This window comes from Lycium ferocissimum, chromosome 11 (assembly GCF_029784015.1).
Source record: "Lycium ferocissimum isolate CSIRO_LF1 chromosome 11, AGI_CSIRO_Lferr_CH_V1, whole genome shotgun sequence".
NCBI classification, from domain to species: Eukaryota; Viridiplantae; Streptophyta; class Magnoliopsida; order Solanales; family Solanaceae; genus Lycium; species Lycium ferocissimum.
Window position 1 is genome coordinate 5530200 of NC_081352.1, and position 26919 is coordinate 5557118.

Below are 26919 nucleotides of genomic sequence, written 5' to 3' on the forward strand. Positions count from 1 at the left end.
TGAAGTAGAGACTTTTGTTGGTTTTAAAAGCTTAAATTGTGTATGACTTTATTGGCATGGAAATATTAAAGAAGCATTTGGGGTCAATTCCATTTTTGGAAAGTGTTCTATTTTTGGAAAGTTGAAAATTCAACAAAAAAAAAAAGAGAAAATAAAGGGCCATGTGGCCGGCCACATGGAGTGTGGGCCATGGACACATGGTTGGCTACTAAGTGTTAATAAAAGATGACTAAGTCATCTCATTTCTTCACTTCATTCTCTAGAAATTTCAAGAAAAATTGAAGAGGAGAAAATAAGAGGCCATTCGGCCATCCCTTCCAAAAAAATTCAAGTTCAAAATTGATTCCAAAAAAAATAATTTCTTCAAGCAAACTTGCTAATTCAAGGGTGCTTAGTAACGTGGAGTTGTTGTTTCAAGCGATAGATTACTTGTTTTCCTCATCCACCACTTTAGGCAAGTTGAGAAGTTGAAGAAGAAAGGTGAGTTTTAATCTTGTTTTATGTGTTATGAATGGTTTATATGTGTAGTAGTGTGCTAAAATGGAAGAAATTCATGATAGAAATGAAGTTGAAGTTGGGCCGTGTGGAAGGTGTTTGGCCGTGTGTGTGTAGGTTGTGTTTAAAGTAATGAATTAATATTAGTTAGCATGTTTTGATTGTTGTAGTGTGAAGAAAAGAATGGAAATCATCTATGGGTGTTTGTATGGTGTTGGCCGAAAATGTCCCCTTTGTGTAGTGAGAATGAATAAATTGTCGCTAGAATTTTAGTTGTCGTCGTTGTGGATTCTATGAGGAAAAAATGCAAGTTTAATGACTCAAAGTGATGTTGTGTTGGTTATGGGTTGATTTGGAAGTTAATGTGAGTTTTATGTAATTTTTGTATTTATGAGAATTGCATTGTTAATGTGCGGATTAATGGTGTAAGTTATGAATTTGGAAGAGAAGAATGTGTTTGGTGTTGTTCTCGGGTTTGGGGAGGAATTCGGGTGAGTTGGAGCCTTATTTGGGTTGTTGAGAAAATTGTGTGAATTGTTTAAAATGTTCTTGAATATTGTTTGAATGGTTTTGGATTGGTAATCGAATGTATAAACGCTAATACTAGTTTGAATGTAAGTAGTTGAAGTGAGTTTATTGGGATGTTTGAATGTTGTTGAAGTTATGTAGAAAGAGCTATTAATGTTGGAATGCATTGTGAATTGATTATTGATGTTGTAGTTTGGTTGTTGGTGTTGTTGTTGTTGAATTTGGCCGAGTTGAAATCTCGGGGTTGGTGTATTTATAGGAAATGTCAAATTTCTGTAGAATTTGATGTTCGTTTGGAATTGAATTCCTAAATGTCTTCAACTAATGTTCGATATCTATTGTCATTATGTAGACCTTGGAAAGCCGAGACTTGAGTTGGATTAGCTTAGGGAGCGACCGAGGTATGTAAAGCTCACCCTTTCTTTCTTTGGCATGTCTTAGATGTAAGGGAAATATCCTACGAGCCTCAGGGTAATTCTACTCTTGCGATCCGAGCGTGTTTACGACCTTTTATTCGTTTCTTAACATTACATCCATAATGTAGTCATGTTATAATCCTTGTGTCCTTTGTTTGATTAAATTCCAAGTGTTACCTAAAGAGGTTATTCTTAAAAAGGACCCCGAAACTACGAACGACCCTAACTTTCACAAAAGGACTCGGATCGCCTCTATATGCTCGTAGGGGGTTCCATAGCGTATGATGACACTAAACTCCCATGGGTGGGCTCGGAATAGTTTGGGATTTATCCGTGGGCCCCCGAGACGTTCGTTCGAATAGCCCAACGGTTTGTTTGAAAGAACCTAACATGTTTAGTATTCCGACCCCCGAATATGATTATTATTATTAGTATTATTATTATTATTATTATTATTATTATTATTATTATTATTATTATTATTATTATTATTATTATTATTATTATTATTATTATTATTATTATTATTATTTACTAAGCTCGAAAATAAGGATTGTTATGTATATGATTCCGTCACGAGATTATGATTTCTAAAGTTTGGTTTGCCATGTTCCAAGTGATGTCCGAGAGGTATTTGATACGACATTCGTTCCGAGTTTCAAATGATAGTTCACTTAATCTATCTAACTTCATCGAGTCTTTGAGATGATTTATGTGCATATGGTTTCTCACTAATCTGCTCGTGCAAGCTCAATATATCTTTCACCGAGTCCCGGACCGGGTACGTATTCGTGCACAGTCTCATTGCATTATTCACCGAGTCCCTCACTAGAGGGCCGGGTACGCTATATATATATACATATACATGATGACATGATGATGTGATGACATGGGGATGGCGGCCGGGGATGGCATTTGATGATCCTATTCACCGAGTCCCTCACTAGAGGGTCGGCACGGTATAATGCATATGATTACATGGTTACTATGTATGATAATTATATGATTTTATTTACCGAGTCCCTCACCGAGGTCAAGTATGCTATAAGGATATAATGATTTGATAATATGATATGGACATGCATGATATATGATTCACAGGCAAGTTTTCAATTTCCTGATTACTATACTTATTTCGATGAATTCCTGTTCGGTTATGTTCCTATTTATTGTATTCCGTGCTTTACATGCTCGCATATTCCGTACTGACCCCCTTTTCTTCGGGGGCTGCGTTTCATGCCGCGTTGTACGGTACTCGTTTGGGTGAGCGACGCCTTAGGATCCTCGTTAAGCTATTTTGGAGAGCTCCCCGTCCGAGCCCCGATTTTGGGTACGACTCTTTTGTTATATGTGTATATATTTATTCGGGGTACGGCGGGGCCCCGTCCCGTCATATGATTCTCGTTATTTGTTAGTAGGGCTCGTAGACATAAACGTGGGTTGTGGGTAGCACTATTGATTGTGTTTGTGTTCGTATATCCTAAGGTTATATGTATGATTTATGTATATATGCGTGCGCGGTGTCGTGCTTTTCTTCGTACGTATAAGTTCCTATTTTGCTTGCTATGATCGAGTATTAATGATAGGTGGGTACGAAAGTGCCCAGATCGGGCACTAGTCACGGCCTACGGGGTTGGGTCGTGACATAACCAAGGTCATAATAAGTACCATTGGAGTTCCTGGAGTAATATGTGTGTTCCTTGTGAAGAAGGGGGCATAGGCATTAGAAGTATGACTGATTTCAGCAACACTTTAGCCATGAAAAGTTGGTGGAGGCTAAGAACCTCTAACTCTCTTTGGGCTAATTTTGTCAAAGGAAAAAATTGCATTAGAGCTCATGTGGTTGATAAGAAGTGGGCTTCAGGGGACTATCATGCTTGGAAGCATATGCTACAGATTAGAGAGGAAGCTGAAAAGCACATAGTTTGGCAGGTGAATTCTGGTTCTTGCTCTTTCTGGTGGAAAAATTGGACTTGTAAGTGTCCTCTTGCACACCAAGTCCCTGATTCAGCTAAGAGCTCCAAGCTATTAGTCAAACACTTCATCAACCAAGGCAGATGGGACAGGGAAAAGCTTAGAAGGCTATTGCCTTCCTAAATGTGTGACAACATTCAGAAAATTGAAATTGGTAATCCTTATAAGGATGATCAGATCTTCTGGGACCTAACTGGGACTAGTAAATACTCTAACAAATCTGCCCGACATCTGGTAAGGCCTTTAATCGACAAGGTATGGCACTTTTCTATCCCCTTTAAGATTTATTTTCTAACTTGGAGAATTTGGAAAGATAAGCTCCCCTTTGAGAGCATGTAATTAGTAGATTTGGCAAGCAAATGGATTCTAAATGTTACTGCTGCAATACAACTTGTGACCGTAGCCTGAACCATGTGTTTAGTCAAGGGACAACAGCTAGTAATATGGAATCTATTTGGTGCCCCTCTGGGGATTAAACATTCTCACCTCCCAATTAGACATGTTATTAATTCTTGGTGGCAGGAGAAGACTTAAGAGTGGTGTTCATAAGCTTATTTTTCATATCACTCCTATTTTTATATGATGGTCTCTTTGGAAAGAAACTTGTGCTTGCAGGTATGGTAATCAGAAGAAATTTAGCTGGTACAAGCTTGAGCAGCAAGTTTGATGGATCATCAAAGCAACAACATCCAAGTCCTTCCTGGATCCAAGCTAACTCTACCTTGGAAATACTTCTGCTACAATTTACTGAAGCTACAACCAATACCAAAGATCATGGTGGTCTGTTGGCAAAAACCAGAGCAGGGATATACAAACTGAACACTGATGGTAGTTACAACAAGAATAATGGGAATGCTGGACTAGGAGAAGCTCCGAGAGATGCAGAGGGACAACTGATCATGGCATTTTCAGTACCTTTCCAGTGCACCAATCGCAATATGGCAGAGGAAAAAGCAGCTTGGTATGGAGGGAATTGGTGCAAACAACATGGTTACAACAATCTTGTCATATAGCTAGATTCAATGGTGATCACAGACATGCTCAGATACAAGAAAGCTGGCAGTTTCAAGCTTAACAAGATAATAGAAGATACTAGTGAAGTGCTTGAACATTCAAATGCCAAGTTCAATCATTGTTTTAGAGAAGCTAATCAACTTGCAGATTGGCTAGCAAAAATCGCAATGAACTCTCATGAGAACAACATTTATCTATCAGAATTAAAGCTTCCAAATGGTGCAAAAGGACATTAGATCTTGGATAGAAGACAAGTTCCTTCCATTAGATCTAGGTTTGATAAGGCTAATTTCTTTGTTAGTTAGGCTAACTACTTGTATAGTAGGAGATTGAGCAATAAATCCTTTTTTGCTGGAAGCTCAATCTCAATTTCAATTTTTTGGGGGATAGTCTCTATCCTGTGTTGTAATCAAAACCTTGAGTATGAAATACAACAGCCCCAGTGAAGCTAGGAATTTTCTATTTTTTATTTTTTCAAAAAAAAGAAAAAAAAGAAAAGACGGTTATGTATTGTATCCTATAAATATTTACCTGTGGAAGATGACTATCATTGATAATATTTAACCCGTTTTGAGTATATATAAACATCTAATCTTAGTTGAGGTTTTGTCAAAAGTATGATTCACTTTTTATTCATGACAAGAAATGAAGAAGAGACACAGAGCTAAAAGCAGTAATAGTTTTCTAATCTTATAGAGAAAGATTCGTTGGGGAGGGGAAGAAAAACAGCTTCTCATACTTAAACCAAATAAAGCCTCCTAAGGGGTAGTTTAGTCCATACATATTTAAAAAATTCCAAATAAAATATTAAATGCATGAATCCAGGCTATCCAGTGTATGCCTTGCAGATCAGATTAACTAAATTCAATTACTTGTCCAACAGATCCCAGAAAACCTCTGGCTTTTTGTATTCTGAAATGCATAATTCCTGAAAAACCAAGATAAGCTATGTGTTAGCACAAACTCCACTTTCAATAATGTAAAATATACCAATAAATTAGAACTGGAAAAGTGATAAAAATAAAAAGGAGTGACAACTGAAATTAATTAAAAATGAGAAACAAAAATAGTATGCAAGTTTGACGGTTATTCTATTTATTCCAAATTGTTTTACTATCTCATTTGCTAATACATAGAGATTTGTCAATATTTTGGGTTGTCTTCTGAAATAAACATTTAGGGTCTTAAAAACCGCATGATAATTCATAAATATTAATAAATAGTTTAATCAAAGAGAAAAAGAATAAATAGTAGTAATAAAGATGATCAAGGATTCAAACGTTCACTTACTTGCATGGCAAAAGCTATATGAATCAATAAGGATTCATCCCATGGCTTCCCAATAAATTGAAGACCAATAGGCAAATTGGACCTATCGTAACCAACCTACCCAAAAATCATAATCAGTGAACATTACAAAGAATATATCTGTAAAGATATCAATTATCTTCAAAAGTACTTCCTTTTTGAACAGTTTGGATTGCAGTCTCTCCTGCAAATATTTTGACAGTAGTATGATTTGATAACAATGGTAAATATTTACGGGGTGTTTACATCAAACCAAATAATTTAATTTTAACAATTAGAAATTAAAGCGAAGAAGAATATTGATGAATCATGATTAAATGATAAATGTGTATATGTAAGACATGTCGTCTTGAATGTATTAATTTGATGTAAACACCGTATATGATCGAGTAAGTTTAGTCCCTTATCTAAATCCAAAAAAAAAAAAAAAAAAAAATCCTCGAAAAAAGCAGAGGTAGCGGAAATCGAAGAGCATACTGGTATAGTAATAGCAGGCAATCCCAGAAAGTTTCCTGCTATCTGGTATCGAACTAGTGCAGCTGAAACAATGAGGCATATAATCAAGTTTTCTGCTAAAAGAACTTGAACAATAACAAAGGGCACAACTGATAACTATTATGAATAAAGGAAAACGTTGATCAATAATAACTAAAGTACTATGTACAGTGGCAGACCCAAGATTTTACACAAGTGGGTTCAACTAATAAATGTGGATCAATGATGATAGTCAATATTCTAAGTAGCATCGAGCAGAACAAGCTAAATTTTCCCTTTAATTGATCTTTTTTGTTAATAATGTAATTTAAAGTAGTTATTCTAAATTGACACTCTTTTTTCTTTTAAAAAGCGAGCAAATTTTTTTCTCACAAAGTACCAATTTACATTTTCTTAAAGCTATCTAATTTAAAAAATTTACTTCAACAAGAATCTAAAATTTATTAAATTTAGGAAATATAACAAAATCATTTATAATCATCAATGTTGTTATCTCAGAACAAAAGACAATACAAAAGAGATTTAAACTAAACAAAACTAATTAACAAGATTAAGAAAAACTAACAAACTCAATATAAAATTAGTTGCATCTTTTAGCAATAAATTATGAAAAAGAGTACTAAAATTCAATTTATAAAAGGATTAATATATTTTTTGAAGTAATATAGATTTTAGAATTTTGTTTATTGAATTTGAGAAAAAAAATATATAAAAGGTGAAATAGAAAAAAGAAATTCAATATGAAAGTTAGCTAGTTGACTAACATTAACTACTATTGTTGGCCTTTTTTTGGTTTTTCGTAACATGATTGGACAATTGGCCTACCATATACTGAACACCAAAAGCAACGAAAAAAAAAAAAAAAGCAACGCCAAATGGTTCCAAATGGATTCGATCCCAGATCCACAATGTGGTCTTGAACCCACTTCACCGCTGCACCAGTGCCAACTCTTGCATTAAGGGGATTCAAATTTTTTATATAGTGAAATTTAACGATAATTTTCCCTATATGAACAGTAAAGTTACCGATGAAGTGGGTTCAGTTGAATCCACTTGACTCCACGTGGGTCCGCCCCTGACTATGTAGCATTTTGAAAAAGTAGAGTACCTTGTGGACCCTTCTAAAATTGATACCTTTTATGCAATGCACATTTAAATTATTTTTGGTCTTGATTATCCTTATGAACTAGACAGTTTTGATAGTCTTGACCCCTCTAAAAGGTGACGTAGCAGAGAGTGTGAATACATTCTCTTTTAGGCGCACCAGAATGAAAATCGAAAAATTAACCACTACCAAAGAGAGAGAGTTTCAAGTACCTTGGAATTATAATCCAAAGTAATGGGGAGATGGACGAAGATATTACATATCGTATTGGAGCGGGGTGATTTGAATAGAGGCTCGCATCTGGTGTCCCGTGTGACAAGAAATGCCACCAAGATTCAAAGGTAAGTTCTACAGAATTGTCGTTAGACGGACACTGTTGTATGGAGCGGTTGTTAGCCAGTCAAGAACTCAATGTCCAGAAAATGAAAGTTCTGAGAAATAAGGATGTTGAGATAGATGTGTAGGTTTACTAGGAAAGATATGATAAGAAATGAAGATATTCAGGATAAGGTGAGAGTGGCCTCCGTGGTGAACAAGATGCGGGAGGCGATCGAGATGATTCGGTCATGTTCAGAGGAGAAGCATAAACGCTTCGTGCGGAGGTGTGAGATGCTGGCGATAGAGGGCTGGGGGAGAGATAGAGATAGGCCGAAGAAGTAAAGTGATCAGACAGGATGTGACAAGTCAGGAAATGACCCTAGATAAGAGGATGTGGAGGTCGAGGAGATAAGCTATTGAATTGAAACATTTATTTGACTTGAAAATCTAGGGGTAAAAATCCCAAACAATATGACTTTAACCAACATTTAGCAGCTGTTCTGTGAAAATACCCTCATTAGGACCCATTAGCTCCCTCAAGAAACCTCGTTAGCTTCCTTTCAACAGACATTTGATTTTCTTTCCAACCTTAAGTTAATACAGATTTGTTAGTTAATCTAAAAAAAGTTAGAGTCGACATGAGAGAGAATAATAGAAAGATAAAATAAAATCGGTCCAAACAAGTTAATCAATTCATTAGACCCACAAATTTTTCAACCCCTTCTTCTATTTTACCCTCTATCAAAGAACCCATTAACCAGAAGAAGTATAAATTTGACAAAATAATAGGCATAGAGTTGTAGAATTTTGCAATTTTTCAGTTAAAAGGTAGAAGACATCACTGCCAGGGAAGACGAATTGCTTGTCGGATTGATAGTTGAAGCAGAGAGAGACATAAAGAGGCGTAAACTTTTTCTTCCAAAAATAAAAAGCGAGTCTTTACAGAAAAAGGAGGCGTGTTTTGGCGTCTGAATGAGATTAAGCCACGTTTGACCGAATAAGACATATTCAGATCAATTAAGAGGATTTTAAAATTAAAAAACAAATGCATTTAATGGGCTTGGATCTAATGATTCAGATTCAGACAGTCAATTTGCAGGATTACCCTTTACTGCGGGGTAGTCTTTAATTTTTGTCCCTCAAATTAGCGGTCTTTAATTTTTATCCTTCGCTAAAAATTTCTTGGTTTCGGGTTCGAACTCCCACTTAGTAAAAAGTTTTTTTAAAAAAATAGCAAGGCAGAGTCTTAAAGCAGAATTTGCAAAATTTTGCTTTGCGATTTTTTTTTTTTACTGAGTTGGGGTTCGAACACACTACCTCGGAATATTAGGCGAAGGGCAAAACTTAAAGACCACCAATTTGAAGGGCAAAAATTAAAGACCACCCCAAATGAAGGGCAATCCGCGCAAAAAAATGAATTCAGACCCCATTAAATGCAAACAAATAGGGCCAAACTCCATTTGTCATTGCATATATGTAAATTCCTTCCAATTGATTTAACGAGATTAATGTTACTAAGACGGTGTGTCTAGTACACATATTCAATGATGACCACTGAATATGGTACGTAACTGACCAGAAATTTACACATGGGTGACAGGAAATTTAAAAAGAAAGCAAAATCATTACAATAAGGGTTTGCTTGTTTACAGCTAAATAATGCGGGGTTACATAATTAAGGTGAATGATAAATCAGGGGCAGACCTAGATTCGATATATCTACTGATGATTTTTAATTTCTCTTATCACTGTTAACGCTTTCCTTTTTGCCATCTTAAAGACGCACATTATTTTTCATGTTTTGTGTCAAGAAATTCAAGCTATTTCTATTTGATTGGTATTACGTAAACTGATTTTATCAGTACTGGAAGAGGTTGCTAGATAATTAAAAGGAAAAAAAAACTTTAATTTAAACTATGAAAATGTATCGTTATGTTAAAAGATAGTAATTGTCTTAACATGATGCATTATGATTAATAAACGTTCAATCTCACAAAATCAAAGTCGTATTTCCAAGTTTCATACCTCCATTTATGTAGTCGAGTTCCCCAGTCTCCAGAGTATCATTTTGTATGGTGTAAGCAGTAACCCTACAAAAGTATTTGGCAAAATGGATATATAGCACATCTTTATATCAATCACAAAAATAACAAGATCAGTTGACTTTTAGCTCAATAATATTCCATCCTTAGCGTCACAATCAATTGTGTTAGCCATCTTGTTTTATATAAATTAGATGTCATTTTAATGTTTGTGATTTGATTAATCAACTAATCCTTTGTTCGTGATAAACTAATAGTATTATATACATTATTATTATTATTATTATTATTACGAAGCCCGTTCTCGAGGACCATATTATTATTTATCGTAAATAAAATACTCCGTCTAACTACACCACCTGATTACCTAACCTCACTGGGGCCCACAATTATACGTATTCTATGATTTTCATTAATCTTACACAAAAACCACATATGCTAATTATTCTCATTATTGCTTTAATTGTTTTTGAATTTTCTATACCTTATTTCATGTATAAAAACCTTCATTAATTAATACTAAGGAATATTTTTATCATTTATATAAATTTCAAATTAGTTGATAATAAGGCTTTTCTTGTAACAAAAATGCACACATATACGTACCCTGTTGTTGGTGTAACAATGACATCTGCCTTGCTAAATATTCTTTGGTGAAACTGCAGCTGCCGATTTCTGGATATAAAACAAAATAAAATATTAATTACAACTAATAATATTAAAGGAGAAGTTTTAGCGAGTGAAAAAAGCACGGAAGAATGCAAAGAAGGATGTAACAGCACTTGACTTATCTAATGATTGCATGATACCTCACGTGTTATGTTGGTGTGGCCACAGATACAATCAAGCAAAAAAAAGCTGATTGTACATATAACTATTGTAACATGATATTATTTGAAAATAAGATGTCCACGTTGTGAACGAAGACAAACACATGAGGAACATTATCTATCTATTAATTATATATTATTAGCAGGGGCGGAGCCAGCCCATCGGATGTGGGTTGAACTAACCCAAAAGAAATTTTTATCGAAACATTGTAATTGTATTAAATTTTTTGTCAAATATACAATTATTAATTAAACCGCATGCTTTAAAAAATTAGAACTCCTAACCACAACTTTGAATCACAAGAACAGCATAGATTATTAGATAAGTGGAAAACACCAAAATCAAAAGTTGAAAGATCAAATGGCCTTCAAAAGAATGACCCCCTTTTTTTTTTTCCTTCCATAGAAACTATGTTGAGGAACTCAGCCATGGATAACTCAGAGGATCAAAGCAAAAAGCAGAAGAAAAATGAAGGCAGTTATAGAGAATCTGAAAATGAGAAAATATCTTATTCAATGTAACAGTGAATGTACATGGTGTAACTATTTATGGACCAACTAACAAACCACCTAACTAATTACTATTAAGCAACTAACTAAGCTAACGGATTACACATTAACTTAATTAAGTACAATGGTCCCCACTGCTTCTATCTTCTACACTCCCCCTCAAGCTGATGGATGAAAACAATTTTTTCATTCCCAGCTTGGCAATTAGATACTCATGTTATGGAGGTGAGCGTCCTTGCTTACTTGTAGGCATAGTATTATTCTTGTAGTTCCTTGTCTTTCGGTTTCTGTTACTACTTGTTGTTGCTCGTACTTCGATTATCGTATTATTATGTAATAGTTACTACTCCTTTTTGTTCAGTCAGTTTTATTCCGCTTTCTATAGTATTTTTCCATGCATTTTATACTACTTGAAATTACTTGCTCTTGTCTTGAGGTCTCCCAAAAAACAATCTCTCTCTACCTCTCGATGTAGGATAAGGTTACACGTAGATAAATGTGGCCTCTCTTTATGGGATTTAATACTTATGTTGTTGTTATTAAGGTGTGCACATGTCTTAATCAGTAGATCTGCAGTAGATTTGTTCCAATATGTAGTGTTTGCATCAGTCCTTCTTGTAGCTTTTCTCGAATAAAATGACAGTCGATGTCTATATGTTTGGTGCTTTCATGGAAGATGGGATGAGCTGCTATTTGAATAGCAGCTTTGCTATCACAAAATGGTTGAACATGCAATGTAACAGTAACTTCTAGCTCTTTGAACAAGTCTGTTAACCAAGTGATCTCAACAACTGTAGTAGCCATACTCCTAAACTCTACTTCAGCTGAACTTCTTGAAACAGTTCCCTACTTCTTGGATCGCCATGGTCCGTAAATGCCGCTATGGGTCCGCAAATGCGGTCATTCCTGGTATTAAATTTTAGACTTCGTCCATTTGGTATTTTCATCATATCTTGAGTTTTAGGGATCCATTTTGGGCGAATTTTGCGATGTTTTTCTCGTTTTGAAGTGTGTATGATTCTACTCTTAATTTTTATGATTACAATGATTACTTCAGTTTATTAGCATTTATTTCACGATTTGTTTGGGAAAATTGAGGTTTTGAGTTCTATGGATAAAAGAATGGAAAATCTTGGTTTGGGGATCAATTCATGGATGGAATTGGGTGATTTTCTGGATCTAGGCTATATAAGTTATGCGTAAATATACTTTTTCCCTTAGGGGTTCGGTGTAACCTTTTGGTTCATTTTTGGGTTCCGAATTAAAGTATAGCAATTTTCTTGGACTCGTTTAACCTCGTAGAATACTATTTTAACTAGATTGATCTCATTTGGTGAATTCGGAAGCAGTAGACCTTCCTGAAGGCTTAAGCTTCACTTGGATCGAGATTGGGAGCATTCAGAAGCACCCCGGAAAGTAAAGGCAATTTTCTTGGTTCGTTTGCTGGACTTTGAGGTATGTTAAGACTTTCTAGGCTTCATTCGAAGAATGTTTCTGATAAAGATAATAAAGTAAGCTTAATAATAAGGGTTAAGGTTGTAATAGGGAGGTCTCGTATTTGTGATGGTACGAGTACCGGTGCCATGATATGGGTGATAGTGCACTATGTAGTTGTGAGCCATGACCCAGGAATGCCAAAGCATGTGGGAATTAGCTGTTATATGCTACTTTCTTATACTTGACTGGTACTCTAAGGAGTCTCGCACACTTGTGATAGACATGTTGATAGACTTACTTCAACTTGTTGGCTATTAAGTCTGGACTACTAATGAACTTACCTGAACTTTTTGGCTATTAACTCTGGATTACTGATTAACTTACTTAAACTTTTATTGATGAACTTACTTGAACTTGTTGGCTATTAAGTACAAATTATTGAGATCTTCACTCTCTTATATGTTGTATCATACATAGGCATTGATTTGGCTCTATATGATCTGAGAGATCGGGATTTCAAGGTAAGCCATGGGTACTAAGCCTAAATGGTCGGTTGATGGATATTTTAGCCTCTTAAGGTCGTTACATGAAATTTGACCTCTTAAGGTCGGTTTCCCAATGTGATCTAATATTTCGGGTGGTATATGCTTCCCGTACTCATAATACACCTGCTGCACTCTTTGTGGTGCGGTCCATCAGCATTTTCTCAGTGGATCTGTGGGATTTTAAGTTTGAGGCATTCACTTTTGGAGATCGTGCTAAGCTCCTTGGCTGATGTGCGATGCCATTCTCCCTCTATCCCTTTTTATGCATTCCATCTTTACTTATTTTCTCAATTTGGTCATTCGGACTTGTATTAGTACTAGAAGCTCTTGTACTTATGACACCAATCTTGGGTGGTTTTGGATGTTTCTGCACTTCCGTATTATAAAAGACTTAGTATTTGGATATTTAGCGTAATGTTCTACTTTTTATCGCTGAATTTATAATTTGAATTAGTAATAGTTGGGCTTGGCTTACCTATCAGATATGAATAGGTTCCATCATGACTTTTATGATTTTGCATCGTGATAATTCAGTATCAGAATCTTAGGTTCACTGGTCTCATGAGTATAAGAGCAATGTCTAGTAGAGTCTTACAGATCGGTACAGACACGTCTGTACTTATCTTCTATAGTTATGGGATATTTAAGAAAATCCCATCGTTTCATTCCTTATCGTGCGTATGTGATTCGGTTTAAGGTCTAAACTTCTTGTTTCATTCTCTCACGGATGGTGAGGACACATTTTTGAATTCGCACACGAGCGGCTTGATGTGACGTCACACGGTACGGTACAAGATGTGTCACCATGAAGGAGGCCAAGGTCAGTTATAACTACGACTTGAAAACTCAGTTGAGTGGGGTTGTGATTCAGACTCTTTATTCGGTGATATCCCTAGGAAATGAAAGTGATGATATGTAGGACTGCATGATCGACATATCTTCAAGGTCTAGTCGCTCGAAAGTCGAGGAAGTGTATTTATGGTATAACAAGTTGTGGAAGATATTTGACGATTCGAATTGGTACAGTTAACGAAACAACCAGGTATTAAGCGTGGTGACTTTGAAGACTTCACTTGAGGAGGTTTTTCATGGCAAGGCTAGTTACTCGAGGTGTGATTGTAGTAGTTACTTCAGCATCGTCATATTTTTCATGATACTCTTATGGCACGAGCGTATCAACAACAAGTCAACGATTCAGGAATGGGTTAGTGCTAATGCTAACATTTGTAGGAAAAATGTAGGCTTGCTGGAAATCAATTGTCGCCATTAGCTTTAGAACAAGCAGGAGAAGTTATATGTGGCAATCGAATCTTATGGGAATAGGCGGTTATAATCCTTCAATAAAAGGTATGTTTGTACGTTCGCTTGATATCTGAGGATAGTGGTAGAAAAGTATCATTTTGGGCCAAGAACTTGTTCATTCCGCGAAATCTCTTTGCAGTTGTTTGATGTGCATGGGTGATAAGTGATACTAGCGCCAAGCGTCTTCAAGGATTAAGGTGTTAGAAGTAGGATGAATCTACTAAGTTGTCATGGAACGAGGCTACTCTGTTTATGATGTGGATATAAGGGGCATGAATTGGTTGGTATGTCTGATTATGTCATAGGCTACTAGGGGGACAGTGATCGACTAATGAGGATGACTCTAGCGATGGACAAGTGCGAAGATTTATTACTTAAGGAGTTATCGGTTGTTGCACCTAATTTTGGACAAGGGATGTGGGCATTGTATCTATTGTCTAAGACTCGACAAGTTTCTATGTGGATTTGACGAAATGAGTGGGATGATCGCATGATTTGCTAGAGGTGTTTATTCGGCAAAACAAGGCAATAGGTGGTTCTAGCATCACTTAAGCAGCCTCGAGCGAGGTTTCGGTCAATAAGGACATTTAAAGTGGTAGATCAATGGTAGATGTTAACTAATTCAATTTGTGGAGAGCATTTTAGAAATTGAATTAAGGATCGGTAATACCAGTTGAAGCCAATAGAAGTGAATTCACTATGGTACATTTGGGTATCGATGTTGAGTTGGCAAACTCGTGAACCAAGATGGAAGAAGGACTCTTCAGATAAAGAATATTTGGCAAGAAAACTTGTATGGAACTATATGAGAACGTTAATAGTATTGTGTATATGGTAAGTAAGGATCGCCCTACAGATTTTGGACCAGCGCAGTAATGGTTCGGGGGTATTGTATCGACATAATTGCTTTGTTGGAGTAACCAGGGTTGATTGGTACTTTTACGGTGTAAAGGCTTCATGAAAGATTGTACATATGATGCACTTGATTTAGAGGAGTATTCAGTTGTAAGGTTCGAATGAGGCAGGGAAAACTTTCAAATGCTCAAGGTTGTGGTTTGTTATTATTTTCGTGAATTGTTTAATTCATCTACGAGAGTTTTGATATTCGATACACCCCTCGAGTGGGTTTGAGTGATTCTTAGTTAATAATGATAAAAGTGATTGTGAATGGGCTATGAAAATTGAAGAATCGGGATAAAGGCATTTTTGGTCTTGAATTGGAAAGATTAAGCCTCATTTTTAGAATGAGGACTTGAATTTTAAGCAATGGGATTACTTGAGTCAAGTATGGATTATGGCCCGTTACCTTGCATCATTCAAATAGAGTGTAATTGTTGAGTATGCTTAAAGAGGGAGGTTTACGGAATTTGACTATGTGTTATGAAAAGTGCAATGGGGTTGTGTGATTGATGATTGATGAGGTGCAGATTTTGGATGACTAGCGTGGTAAGATTGATGAGAAGGTGACTTATGCAGTACCAAGATGGGTAATTTCATGGCATCCTTGAACAAACAGGCTAGAATTGATTGATAATAGGAAATCTCTACAGTTGAAAGTCAAAGTCATATTTTTGAGGTGAGACCATGTTAGTGTTAGTAGAATATGTCGAATCATTACTTGCTAGATAGCCTGCTTGAGTATTTCAAATATGAAGGACTTGGAAGAACCTGTGCGTGGGAAGGCAAGAGAATTGCAAGATTTGATACTTTTGGATTTGCTAAAGGCATAACAAGGTATTGCACGCAAAGATTTCCTTCTTTATGTTTGTGAAACGTCGAGTACTGGGTCACAGGCCTTGCGTCAAAGTGTTCGGGGTGGTGAACTAGTTAAGTGAAAGCACAAGAAGGGGAATTTAATGTATTTAGATTCCATGAAGTTATATCGGATTTGTGTAACAGATGTGAATTGGGAAACTTGAAGATTTAAGTCATAAGGTATAGTTTCTTGGTACTAAGTTGATGAGTTGGGTGAAATTCAGCATTTGAAGCTGAGAGTGACAACATGAGATTGATTATTCATGGAAAAAGGGATCGAATGGGTCATCATAGACTTATGGATGGATTACTATTTAGTTATAAAGATTTTGATTGAGTTTGGGTGACTATTGGTGATATTCAAGGAATCATGCATTTTTACACTGGGTCAAATTTGTTCACTTAAAACCAGAGGGTTCATGGATTCATCTCCAAGAAGATTTATGGTTACTCTTGTAGCCCATTATTAGCTAGATTCACTAGATTGACGGTTCAGTATAGAGGTATGACATGCTTACTCGGTCTTATTGAAGTTTGCTAATGGAAAGTGTATCAAAAGGAGGAGGATCAAAAGCAGGAACATATGCAATGACTTCTTGATATGTTGTGGTAGCAGGCGATGCATCAGTAGAGGAAGGAACCTCCAGAATAGGAAACAAGGGAAACATAGGACTCCTGAGATCCTGGAAGGGAAAGACATCTTCTTTAAAATGAACATCTCTGCTCATACAGAATGATTTGGAACATAGATCATATAGAACATAACCCTTGTGAGAGGAAGAATATCCTAAGAGAGCAGTAGGTATGCCCTTAGGATAGAACTTATCAGCACCTTTCACATTGGTGGTATAACATAATCTTCCAAACACCCTCATTCAAATAAGGAGTTATGATACAACTTCTCAAATGGAGACTTGCCCTTTAATAAAATAGTAGGAAGCCTGTTTAATAGATAAAAAATTGTAGATAAACATTCACCCTAGAACTTTAGAGGAACAAATTCCTTATACCTCAAGGCTCTAGCCATATCTAAAATATATCTGTGTCTCCTCTCAACAATACCATTCTATTGAGGAGTAGACACACAGGAACTCTGATCAACCACTCCAAGTCCTTTCAACAAGGCAAGATTCTTGATTATTTGGGAATTCAGAATCATTGTCTGATCTTAGACACTTCACACCACAGTTAAACTGGTTCTTTAGCATTAATAAGAAGTCTTAAAGAACTACCATGGAATCAACTCTAGTAATCATTACGATGATCCAAGTATACATGGTGTAGTCATCTACAATTGTCATGAAGTACCTCCTAACATCATGATTTGAAACTCTATACAGTCTCCAAACACCAGCATGAAGCAAATCAAAACAAGAAGCTGAGCATATTTGACTTAGTGGAAATAGAAATCTTGTTTTCTTAGAAACAGGACAAACAATACATGAATGTTCCTTCAACTGAACTGTAACGACCCGATCGGTTGTTTTGAGAATCGATGCTCGGTTTAGCGTACCGTCTATTTTATAAGCTCCATAATAATTATTTTGACTTGCTTGCCAAATTTAAAGTCAAACGGATATAATTTGATTCACTTTGGGAGAAGATTTCACTTTGGAAATTCCGGCATTCAATTATTTGGATAGATTATTTATTTTGGAAAAATGTGTTTTGATAGGCAATCTGAAGATTCCGTTAGATTTGATATATTATTTATGACCTGTAGAAATTTACGGAGCTAATTTTAAAGTTAATTTGGTTGGTTTTTGACAATTAATTCAGTTTTAGCATTAAATATGTCTATTTATGATGAAAAGATGGACACAGGAAGAAATAAGACCCGGATACGAAATTTGTTGGTTTTGTTAGCTTCGTATTGATGTTTATGACTTGTGGAAATGGATGACTCGATTCCCGTAGCTTTCGGGTGAGTTTTTGGTAAGGAAAAGAACATTTTGGAAATCCTTAAGTTAAGAAATGAAGAAGTTTGACCAAAGTCAACATCGGGGGTAAATGAGTCTTTTTCAAAATTTCGTCAATTCCATTAGGTCCGGAATGTAATTTATAACTTAGTCCAGTCTTTGTTTCGATTCCCGAGAGGTTCAGGTGTAATTTAGGTGGGTAGTTAAGACAGGATACTTCAAAGAAATGGCCTGATATCAGTGATTTCTTTGAGAAGTTTAAGCCAAAACTCAGTTTCAAGACTATCTTATGGAGATTGCCAGCAAGAGGATGGGTAAAATGTAATTATGATGGAGCAGCAAAAGGAAATCCTGGTCCAAGTGCCATTGCCTTTTGTGTTAGAAACGAAAAGGGAGATTTGTTGTGTCTTGCGGGACGAGAAAATTCTGATGGAAACAATGCGGTTCTTTGAGGCTATTGCTATTAAGAAAGGAGTTGGGCATTGCATTGAAAATGATCTGGTTCCTTTAATAATTGAGACTGATTCTCTAGCTAGGCAGAAGTTCATTATGGGTGAATGGGACATCCCTTGGAGTATTGTGATGATAGTAAAGAAGATCCAAAGATTAATGAAGGGAAAGATAGTGAAGGCGGAGCACATCTTCAGAGAAGGCAATGGACTAGCAGATTTTTTGGCTAACTTTGTTTTTGGTTTTGCAGGTACACAACAGTTCACTAATTTTCAGGAATTACCAACTATGGCTAGAAGAATTCTCAACTCAGATACCATATCTGAGAATCAGATATGCCACAGATACTATACAGCTACAAACATCAGGAGGAAAAGAAACTTGGCATCTGCAGATGTTATGTAGCTGCTGCTCTATATTGCCATACATGAGATTCTCTTGCTAAATTGATTTAGTACAGTTGGAAGCTATTTATATGGGTGGTATTAGTGTGATTACATGCTCATTCCCATGCAGAGAGTTTTCAGCTGTATTAGTCTCAAATCACAATAGGAATGGAACATATGGCACAAGAAATACTTGCTAAATTGCACAAGCTGAAAATTGCAGGAAATGTGACTTGAAAACTGTTTTGGAGGCCTGAATGATATTCAACTAGATCTTGTTCCATACCACCTGGTGAGAGCTTGGAGGTGTGATAAATGGAGGAAGGTCAAGGCACCAGAATTTGTATTTCAAAGTGCTTTTTCATTGTTATTTTTAGCTTAGTAGCTTATTTTTTAAGCTTAGATTTTGTTATTTTTTGCTTCTCTTCTTTTTTTGCTTTCAAACTCTCCTAATTTGGAGTAGTTCTTTTGTACAGAATCTTTATTTTAATAAATTCCCATCATTATGATGGTTTAGTTTTAAAAAACAAAAAAAAAAACAAAAAAAAATGAGCTTTTGAGATGTTTTGGAGTTGACCACACTCAAGATCGGGTGAAGATAGTCCTGTTTGGATGTTTTGAGAGTTCGAGCAGGTTCATATGATGATTTTGGACTTGTCCACAAATTTTGGTTAGATTACGATGAGTTTGAGTTGTATGGTGTTTGTTTTCGGTTTCGACGTTATTTTGAGAAAAAGGAGTACCATATTGATCAAACGGCCTTTGTTTTGTATTTTGATTGAACCGTTAGATTTGTATCGTAATTTCGGAACTATAGCAATAAGAATCGTCACATTTCGTCGTGGTATGAGTGAGATATGGCCAATTTACTTCAATTTCCTATTGCTGGTTTTCTGGTTTTTCCAACAAACAAAAAAAAAAAATCACGATCGTGACACCTGGCAGTTCGCTGCGATGAAGAAAAGAGACCTGGATAGTGTATAAATCAAGCCGTACAAAATATTTAGTATTTTGAGTTCTAGAGCTCCGTTTGAGGTGATTTTTGCAGTGTTGTTCTCGTCTCAACGAAGGGGTAAGTATCTAACCTTTTTTTTATTTTTATTTTTTATTATTACATAGGGGGTAGGGGAAGGGGATTACTACGTGGGGATTCGAACCTTCACCAACAAGGTGAAAATTCAAGTAACCAACCAAATGAGCTACTAGATCCCTGCGTGTATCTAACCTTTATTTTGGTGTTTCCCCGTGATTATTTTCATTGGTTATTGTTTTTATCCGTGTTTCGTTGGGGAAAATTGAGATTATAAACTCAAAAGTTGAAAAGTGGTAAACTATGGATTTGAGGATCAAGATGAAGGCTTTTTGAATGGTTTTTCTAGATTTAGACTAATTAAATTATGGGCAAACCAATTTTGAAATAAATTTCCAGTTTTGCCCTTTCAGGCTCAGGGTTTCCTTTTTGGGTTTATTTTTGGATTCGGAATCAAATTATGGAAATATTGGTATCATTGGACTCGTTTAAACTCGTAGACTACTGTTTTGACTATATTGGACCTGATTTTGCAACGAAATTCGGGTTTGACTAATTTGGGTTCATTTTGGGGTTTCGAATAGAAGTATAGAAATATGGGTATCGTTAGACTCGTTTGATCTTGTAGAATACTATTTTGAATAGGTTGAACTCGTTTAGAAAATTTGAGACATAATCTTCGTCCGGATCGAGATTTTGGCCATTCGGGGGCACTTCAGAAGGGGAAAGCTCAAGTTGGATAGTTTGTGGTACCTGTTTGACATTGAGGTAGGTTATGGCTTACTTTTATTAGACATCGATTAGAGGGTAGTATGTTGATTGTAGAGATTGACGGGGAAAGCATGATAGGCCTTCTGACATGGTGTGGAGGTGAGTTCAATTAGGTTGGTATCGTCAGCTGTTATGTGGGCTTGTCACCGTATTTTCTGTAGTTATTGACTTATCTTTTATTTGTCATTGAAACATCTCGTAAATATCAAGAAAAGGAAAGGATAATAATAATGACCGAACTTGATCAATATTTCTTGGCATGAACCTGTTGATTTCATGATTTGTGGTAATTGTTGATTTTTAAAGGGCATAGTTATGCAAGTCCATCTCATTCTATCCTGTCATTGGTTACGTATGATTGTTGATGCATTCACTCATACATTCATTCATGATTATGTACTTGGGAAATATTATAAGGAAGAAGGTAAGATTCAGGTTACATATCTGTGATGGATTATGGGATCGGGTTGCGCGCCGCAACACATATATATATTATGGATCGAGTTGCGCGCCGCAACACATATATATAATTTGGATAGGGTTTCATGCCGCAAAAGAGGATCGGGTTGCACGCTGCAATAGGGGAACGGGTTGTACGCCGCAAGAGGTACATGGACTTCGCGGGTCCCCCATGGATCATTACTATTAATGGTGAGATGCCCTTAGCATGTGTGTACGGTATTTGAAAGAGATGTCCATTGCATTGCATCGCATGCATTCCTTCATATATCTTTGCGGAGCTGATGATTTAACTGTTATTGGGAAGATTTCATGCTTCATCTGATCCTTTATCTAAAATGTGACTACGTGGCAGTACCTGATTGTCTTATATGCTTTACCTGTTGATTTCTATATCTTATATGCGTTATCTAATCATTGTCGGCCTATGATGCTTACCAGCACTAGTGTTGTACTGATACTATTCTTGCTTCACTTTTCTTTGAGTGCGAGTCGATCCAGATCCGGTTCCGGACCCGTGGGCGATTTCGCGAGGGTAGCTCTCACGGTCTTTTCAGGGTGAGCTACTTGGTCGTTCGTGGCCCCTAGAAGGCCCCTCTTTACTTGTTCCTGTTTATCATTTCAGTAGATAGTATTTCGCCTACGGGCACATTCCAGACTTGTATCTCGTATTCGTATTTTAGAGCTCTTGTACTATTTGACTAGATTTTGGGAGATGTTGGATACTTCTTTAGTAATGAAAATTATTAAGAATTGATGAATTGTTCCTTATTAAATTCTGCTTTTGTTAACTTGTTCTAATGATTTGGAAAGTAGTTCGCCTACCCGAGAGGATAAAGTATGTGCCACCACGACCCATGCTTTGAGTCATGACATGAACATGCTTCGATCCATTAATTTTTTTAATACTCTCAGATGTGCATGACCTAACCTTTTATGCCACAAGGAAGTATAATCACAAGTCTTAACAATAGGAGTAGAAGGAATACTACTACAGTGGAATCTACAATATATCTATTGTAATGTGCTTCCATATACAGTTCCAGATCCTTCCTTATTCTGTCCTCCTTTCAGAATGTATAAACCATCTTCTTTTTTACCAATCCCTATCACCTTCCCAGTGAAGATCTCTTAAAACACACAATAGTCGGGATAGAAGGAAACTAAACATCTTATCTCCTTTGTGATTTGGAAACTGAGAGTAAATTGTATTTGCACTCAAAAATGTACGACATGTCCTAAATAGTCTTATTCTTGAATGTAGGAGAATCACCAGACTTGCTAATAGACACCTATTCACTAGTAGGAAGATAAACTTTTCCCCTAAGTAAATTTGTTCAGCCTTTAGTCTTAGAAAATTCTCATTATGAACCATATGATTTGTTGCACCTGTATATACTATTCAATTATAATCAACTAAACTAGATAGAAAAGTAGTGATGGTACCTGCACTTGTAAGCAACAACTTCTAGCTCTTTTCCTTTACTCAGCATCTACAGAATCTAAGGGTATTGAACTTGAGTAAATACTGAAACAAATGAGGATGAGAAGATAGCAGACGGAGGATAGGCAGGTTTAGAGTAACTCTGAGATTGACCTTGAAGTTTCATATTACACCCCTCCATTTGTTGCACTGTCAGCATAAGTTCCACCTTTCTTTTTTAACATTAAATCAGCTGGGTAACCATGTCGTATGTAACAACTCTCTTTGGTATGACGTTTGTAGTTGCAGATGTCACACGGTAGAAGAGACTTATTATAGCTGTTCCTAGGTGTAAAACCTCTATTAGGAATCCTATTACTCAAAAGGGTTGTTGGTTCACTACTTTCACCTTAAATGCCAAAGTTTCGTCCATGCTGATTCATTCTTTGGATTTCCACATTGGCAATCATAACATAGGCTTCATTTATGTTAGGAATTAGAACGGCTACAACTTTTGTGATTAGCAGCATTCAACATACTGTTTAGACTTAGGACATGTACGGGAGAAAGGAGACATCAGGGCTTCAAAGTCATTCTATAGCTCCCGCAATCTCGAAAGTACACATAAATAGAATTAACACCTTTTGTCAAATCCTTACGCATATAAAAAGCCCTAGATATGTTGACGTTATCGAACCTCTCTCTTAGATGTTCCTGGACTTTAAGAGCATCTAAAGCATAAATCAAAGTGCAAATGAGGTCTTTTAGCACAGTATTCATAATCTAAGTTAGAACTATAACATCACATCTGTCCCGCAACTCATGCAAACTAGGATCTTACATGCTCTTCTGACAGGACCTTAAAACAAAATTCTTTCCACGCAGAACAAGCGTCATAGATTTACTCCACAAGGAATTATTTGTAGATCCTTTAAGTTGTATTCTTATTAGAACCAAACATTGACTATCGGACGGTGAATATACAGAGGATGATTGTGATGAACAAGATTGAGTGACTGAGTGTTTGCATGAGCATTAGCATTACCAACAATTGTGATTATTTTTTATCTACAACCATTGCTCTCGTCGTATCTAAAACAATCCTTTGAAACCAGACATAATTTGCACTTTAAATCCACAAGATCCAACCAGTAATTCAACTCTTCGACTCCTATTTGAGAAGAAGAATTCTGATTGAAGTATAACTCGAACTAGAGTACTTTTTCGAACCTTGCCACAACTGAGTGAGATGGATCTAACCATGAAGCTGATACCATGTTACGGATGTTGGGCATAACCCAACCCAAAAGATAGCTCAAGAGCTAAGGATTTCCTAAGCCATATTAAGTAGACCACCCATCCTTTAAAGGGCTGATTTGGGTCTCATCACATCCCCCATGCCCAGAACTGAAAATCTGGTGCGTAATCAATTTAAAATTGGGCTCTAACATCGAAACTGAGAATTAAGATAGGTCCTGCTCTGATATTATATTGAGAAACTCAGCCATGGATAGATCATAGGGTCATAGCAAGAAGGAGAACAAGAATGAAGCCAGTTACAGAAAATCTGAAAATGAGAAGATCTTCTTCAATGTAACATTGAATGTACAGGGTGTAGGTATTTATACACTAACTAATGATCTAACTATTGTTAAGAAACTAACTAAGCTAACTAATTGCACATTAACTTAATTTAGTTCAGTGGTCTCATTACTACTATCTTCTACATACTTCTCGTATATCATTTTGTACAAATTTATAAACCTACATTATAAATAAATACATGGATAAGAGCATAAAGAAATGAATACCCTTAATTAACAATTTTTCCTTTATCATTATGTACAAAATTTTAAGAATACTTCCGAATTAATACTAACAATCATAATGATAATTCGAATTCCCCATTTAAATGATAACAAAAAGTCAGAAAATGGGTCTAACTATTTCTTCTGCATGGCTATTTATGAAAATTCCTCATCTTCTAATGATTACATGATAAATGTTAGTAAGGGTCGACTTATATATGTCTCATGTCTAGCAACCAAACGTACATCACGTATGGACTACACCAAGACCAACAGATGAAGTTACGTACATCACGTATGGACTAGACCAAGACCAACAGATGAAGTTCTCATGATGAAACAGACCCTTAAATTAAAACTCATCAAAAAGAGTAAGCAAAACAATTCTCCATTATATTTGTGCGTACCTGATTCTCTGAGCGTTCAAATACTCCTGGCTACTAAAAGAACCATACACAGGAAGTGCAACCCTAGCATCCCATCCCAGTTCTTCTTTATTCCTAAGTCAATATTCAAAATATATTGTAAGTATATAATTTCGTAGAAGAGTAATATATTCTTCAATGTGGTAATCAAGTACTTTCAAATTTAATGTGAGGAACGTTTTAAGATTTTGATCTCCACATGTAAATATGATGAAAATACCCACTCCACTTTTTGAAGAGTTATCCCTAATTTCCATGTGTATGTATATATCGTTGAGAGACAAAGAAAGAGAACTTACAACTTTTCTAGTTCACGAGCAATTAAAGTACTGCATTCAGATCCAATTGTCACATAATGTGCCAAGCGCATAACCTCTATCTCAGGAACTGTTACTTCTATGGTCTTTTAAACAAGAAGATGTTAACATGATCAGAAGTCATAAATGTGAAAGGCATCTACCAGATACTTGCTACCTACTTTAATACAACTCCCAAAAATTATAAGCCAAAAACTACTTTTCCTATTAGCTATTTCTAGCTGAAAGAACTAGTTTGCCACATATATGCTCTAATTTTTAAGAGATATAATTTGATAAGTTGTTTGCTAATGTACAATCTAGTAGATTTTCAACTTTAATTACACTAGTTGCAAGATTAATTACATGATTAAAAGTCACAAATAGATAAACAAAGTCACATGACGTTGAAGTGTTTGAGACATCAAAATAGGCATTTAACATGGATTAAAACGGTGTTGGATTGATAAAGCAAAAAAAAATATTTCTAAATGGAAGTTATAAATCAAAGCCAATCTTCCAGGACACATCATCATACTTGGTGAACCGAGGAAATCATAAGGCCTGGAAGTAATGGAAAGGAGGTGAGGTTTTACAGTAAGGGAGCTCGCGAGGATGGGATTTGACTGACTAGCCTTATGATTGCCTTGCACGGCTGGGTAGAACAGCTAGGCCAATCATGAGAAAATCGCGAGAAGGATAATCTATCCATCTATAGGGGCTTTATTTAGCGTCACATTGGGAGCTAGTTGTGAGGGGACCCTGACAATAAATAAGAGGGAGTGGGGAAGGAGAGAATGAAGAAAAGAAATCGAGAGGTAGGGCTTAGAGTTTTGAAGGAGATTCTGACTGAGAATCAACCATACTCATTGATGTAAGTTATATATGATAATTTATACTAATTACAACACACTTATTTCAAAATTCCTGAATTTTAATTGAAATTCCTAGTTCTCCCAAAGGCTACCAAAATAGTGAATGTTAGAGTTGAATTGTAGATAGGTAATTATGCCACTTGTAATTCAGTTATTGTTTATAAATATGTATTGGTAGGATGCCTATCAGTTATATTTATGATTGGATTGAAGTTCGGATAGACCCTAGGTTGGTTAGTCACTAATGGTGTAGGTTAGATGGTTGAGAAGATAATGAATAGCGGATGAAAATTGAATGAGTTTTGTAGACTTCAACTAAGATTTGTATCCTATAGAATATATAGGAATGTCATGAGTGAACCAAAAGTTCAACATAGACATAAAATTGGGGATATGTGTTCTCTAAGGCCAATACCCAAGAATTGTCATGGTTGAGTTATATCTAAAATGCTATGTCGGACATTCAGATGTAAATTGACTAACTAGAGTCTAGAGGTCTAACCTTTCTGTAACGACCCGTTAGGTCGTTTTAGTTATTTTCTTATTTTTGCCTATTTTGCCCTTGTCGACCAACCCCTTTGCTTGTTTTGGTTTGTTGTGTAGCGGACGTGGGTGGCACAATTCCCGAGGTGGTCGAAATATCTTAATTTGGAAGTTTGCTAAGTTGAAGAATCTTTAATTGTTAGGTTGATTTTAGGCGTCATCGGGATATTTGTGAAATTTTGGTAATTTTGTCAGTTCCAATACCTCCGGAACGTTGAATTTAGGCTGGTTGTGTATTTGGATCGGTTCCCGAGGGACTCGAGGGCGTTTTGGTCATTTGGTTGGAAAGTTGGTTCTTGGCCGTTCGGGTTGAACTTGGCCAACGAGACCTCTTTTGGGAATTCCGAGTGCGTGAGTGAGTTCGTAGCATGTTTTTACATATGTCTGCATATTCGGTTTGTATTGGGGAGGTTCCGGGAGAGTCTCGGGATTTCAGGGTGTGAGAGTCAAAACCAGTTTT

At 36.1% G+C, this 26919-nt stretch overlaps 1 protein-coding gene across 1 annotated transcript in view; it reads right to left on the minus strand.

Moving 5' to 3' along the window:
• Positions 1 to 5092: 5092 nt before the first annotated feature.
• LOC132036149 (fatty acid amide hydrolase-like) overlaps positions 5093 to 26919 on the minus strand; it is a 61206-nt gene continuing 39379 nt past the window's right edge. The window contains exons 14-20 of the mRNA XM_059426404.1: positions 25045 to 25148; positions 24728 to 24820; positions 10302 to 10370; positions 9679 to 9743; positions 6213 to 6274; positions 5718 to 5813; positions 5093 to 5355 (exon numbers count right to left, since the gene is read on the minus strand). Of these exons, the coding sequence (XP_059282387.1) occupies positions 5296 to 5355; positions 5718 to 5813; positions 6213 to 6274; positions 9679 to 9743; positions 10302 to 10370; positions 24728 to 24820; positions 25045 to 25148 (549 nt within the window). The 3' untranslated portion in view covers positions 5093 to 5295. The remainder of the gene's footprint in view (positions 5356 to 5717; positions 5814 to 6212; positions 6275 to 9678; positions 9744 to 10301; positions 10371 to 24727; positions 24821 to 25044; positions 25149 to 26919) is intronic.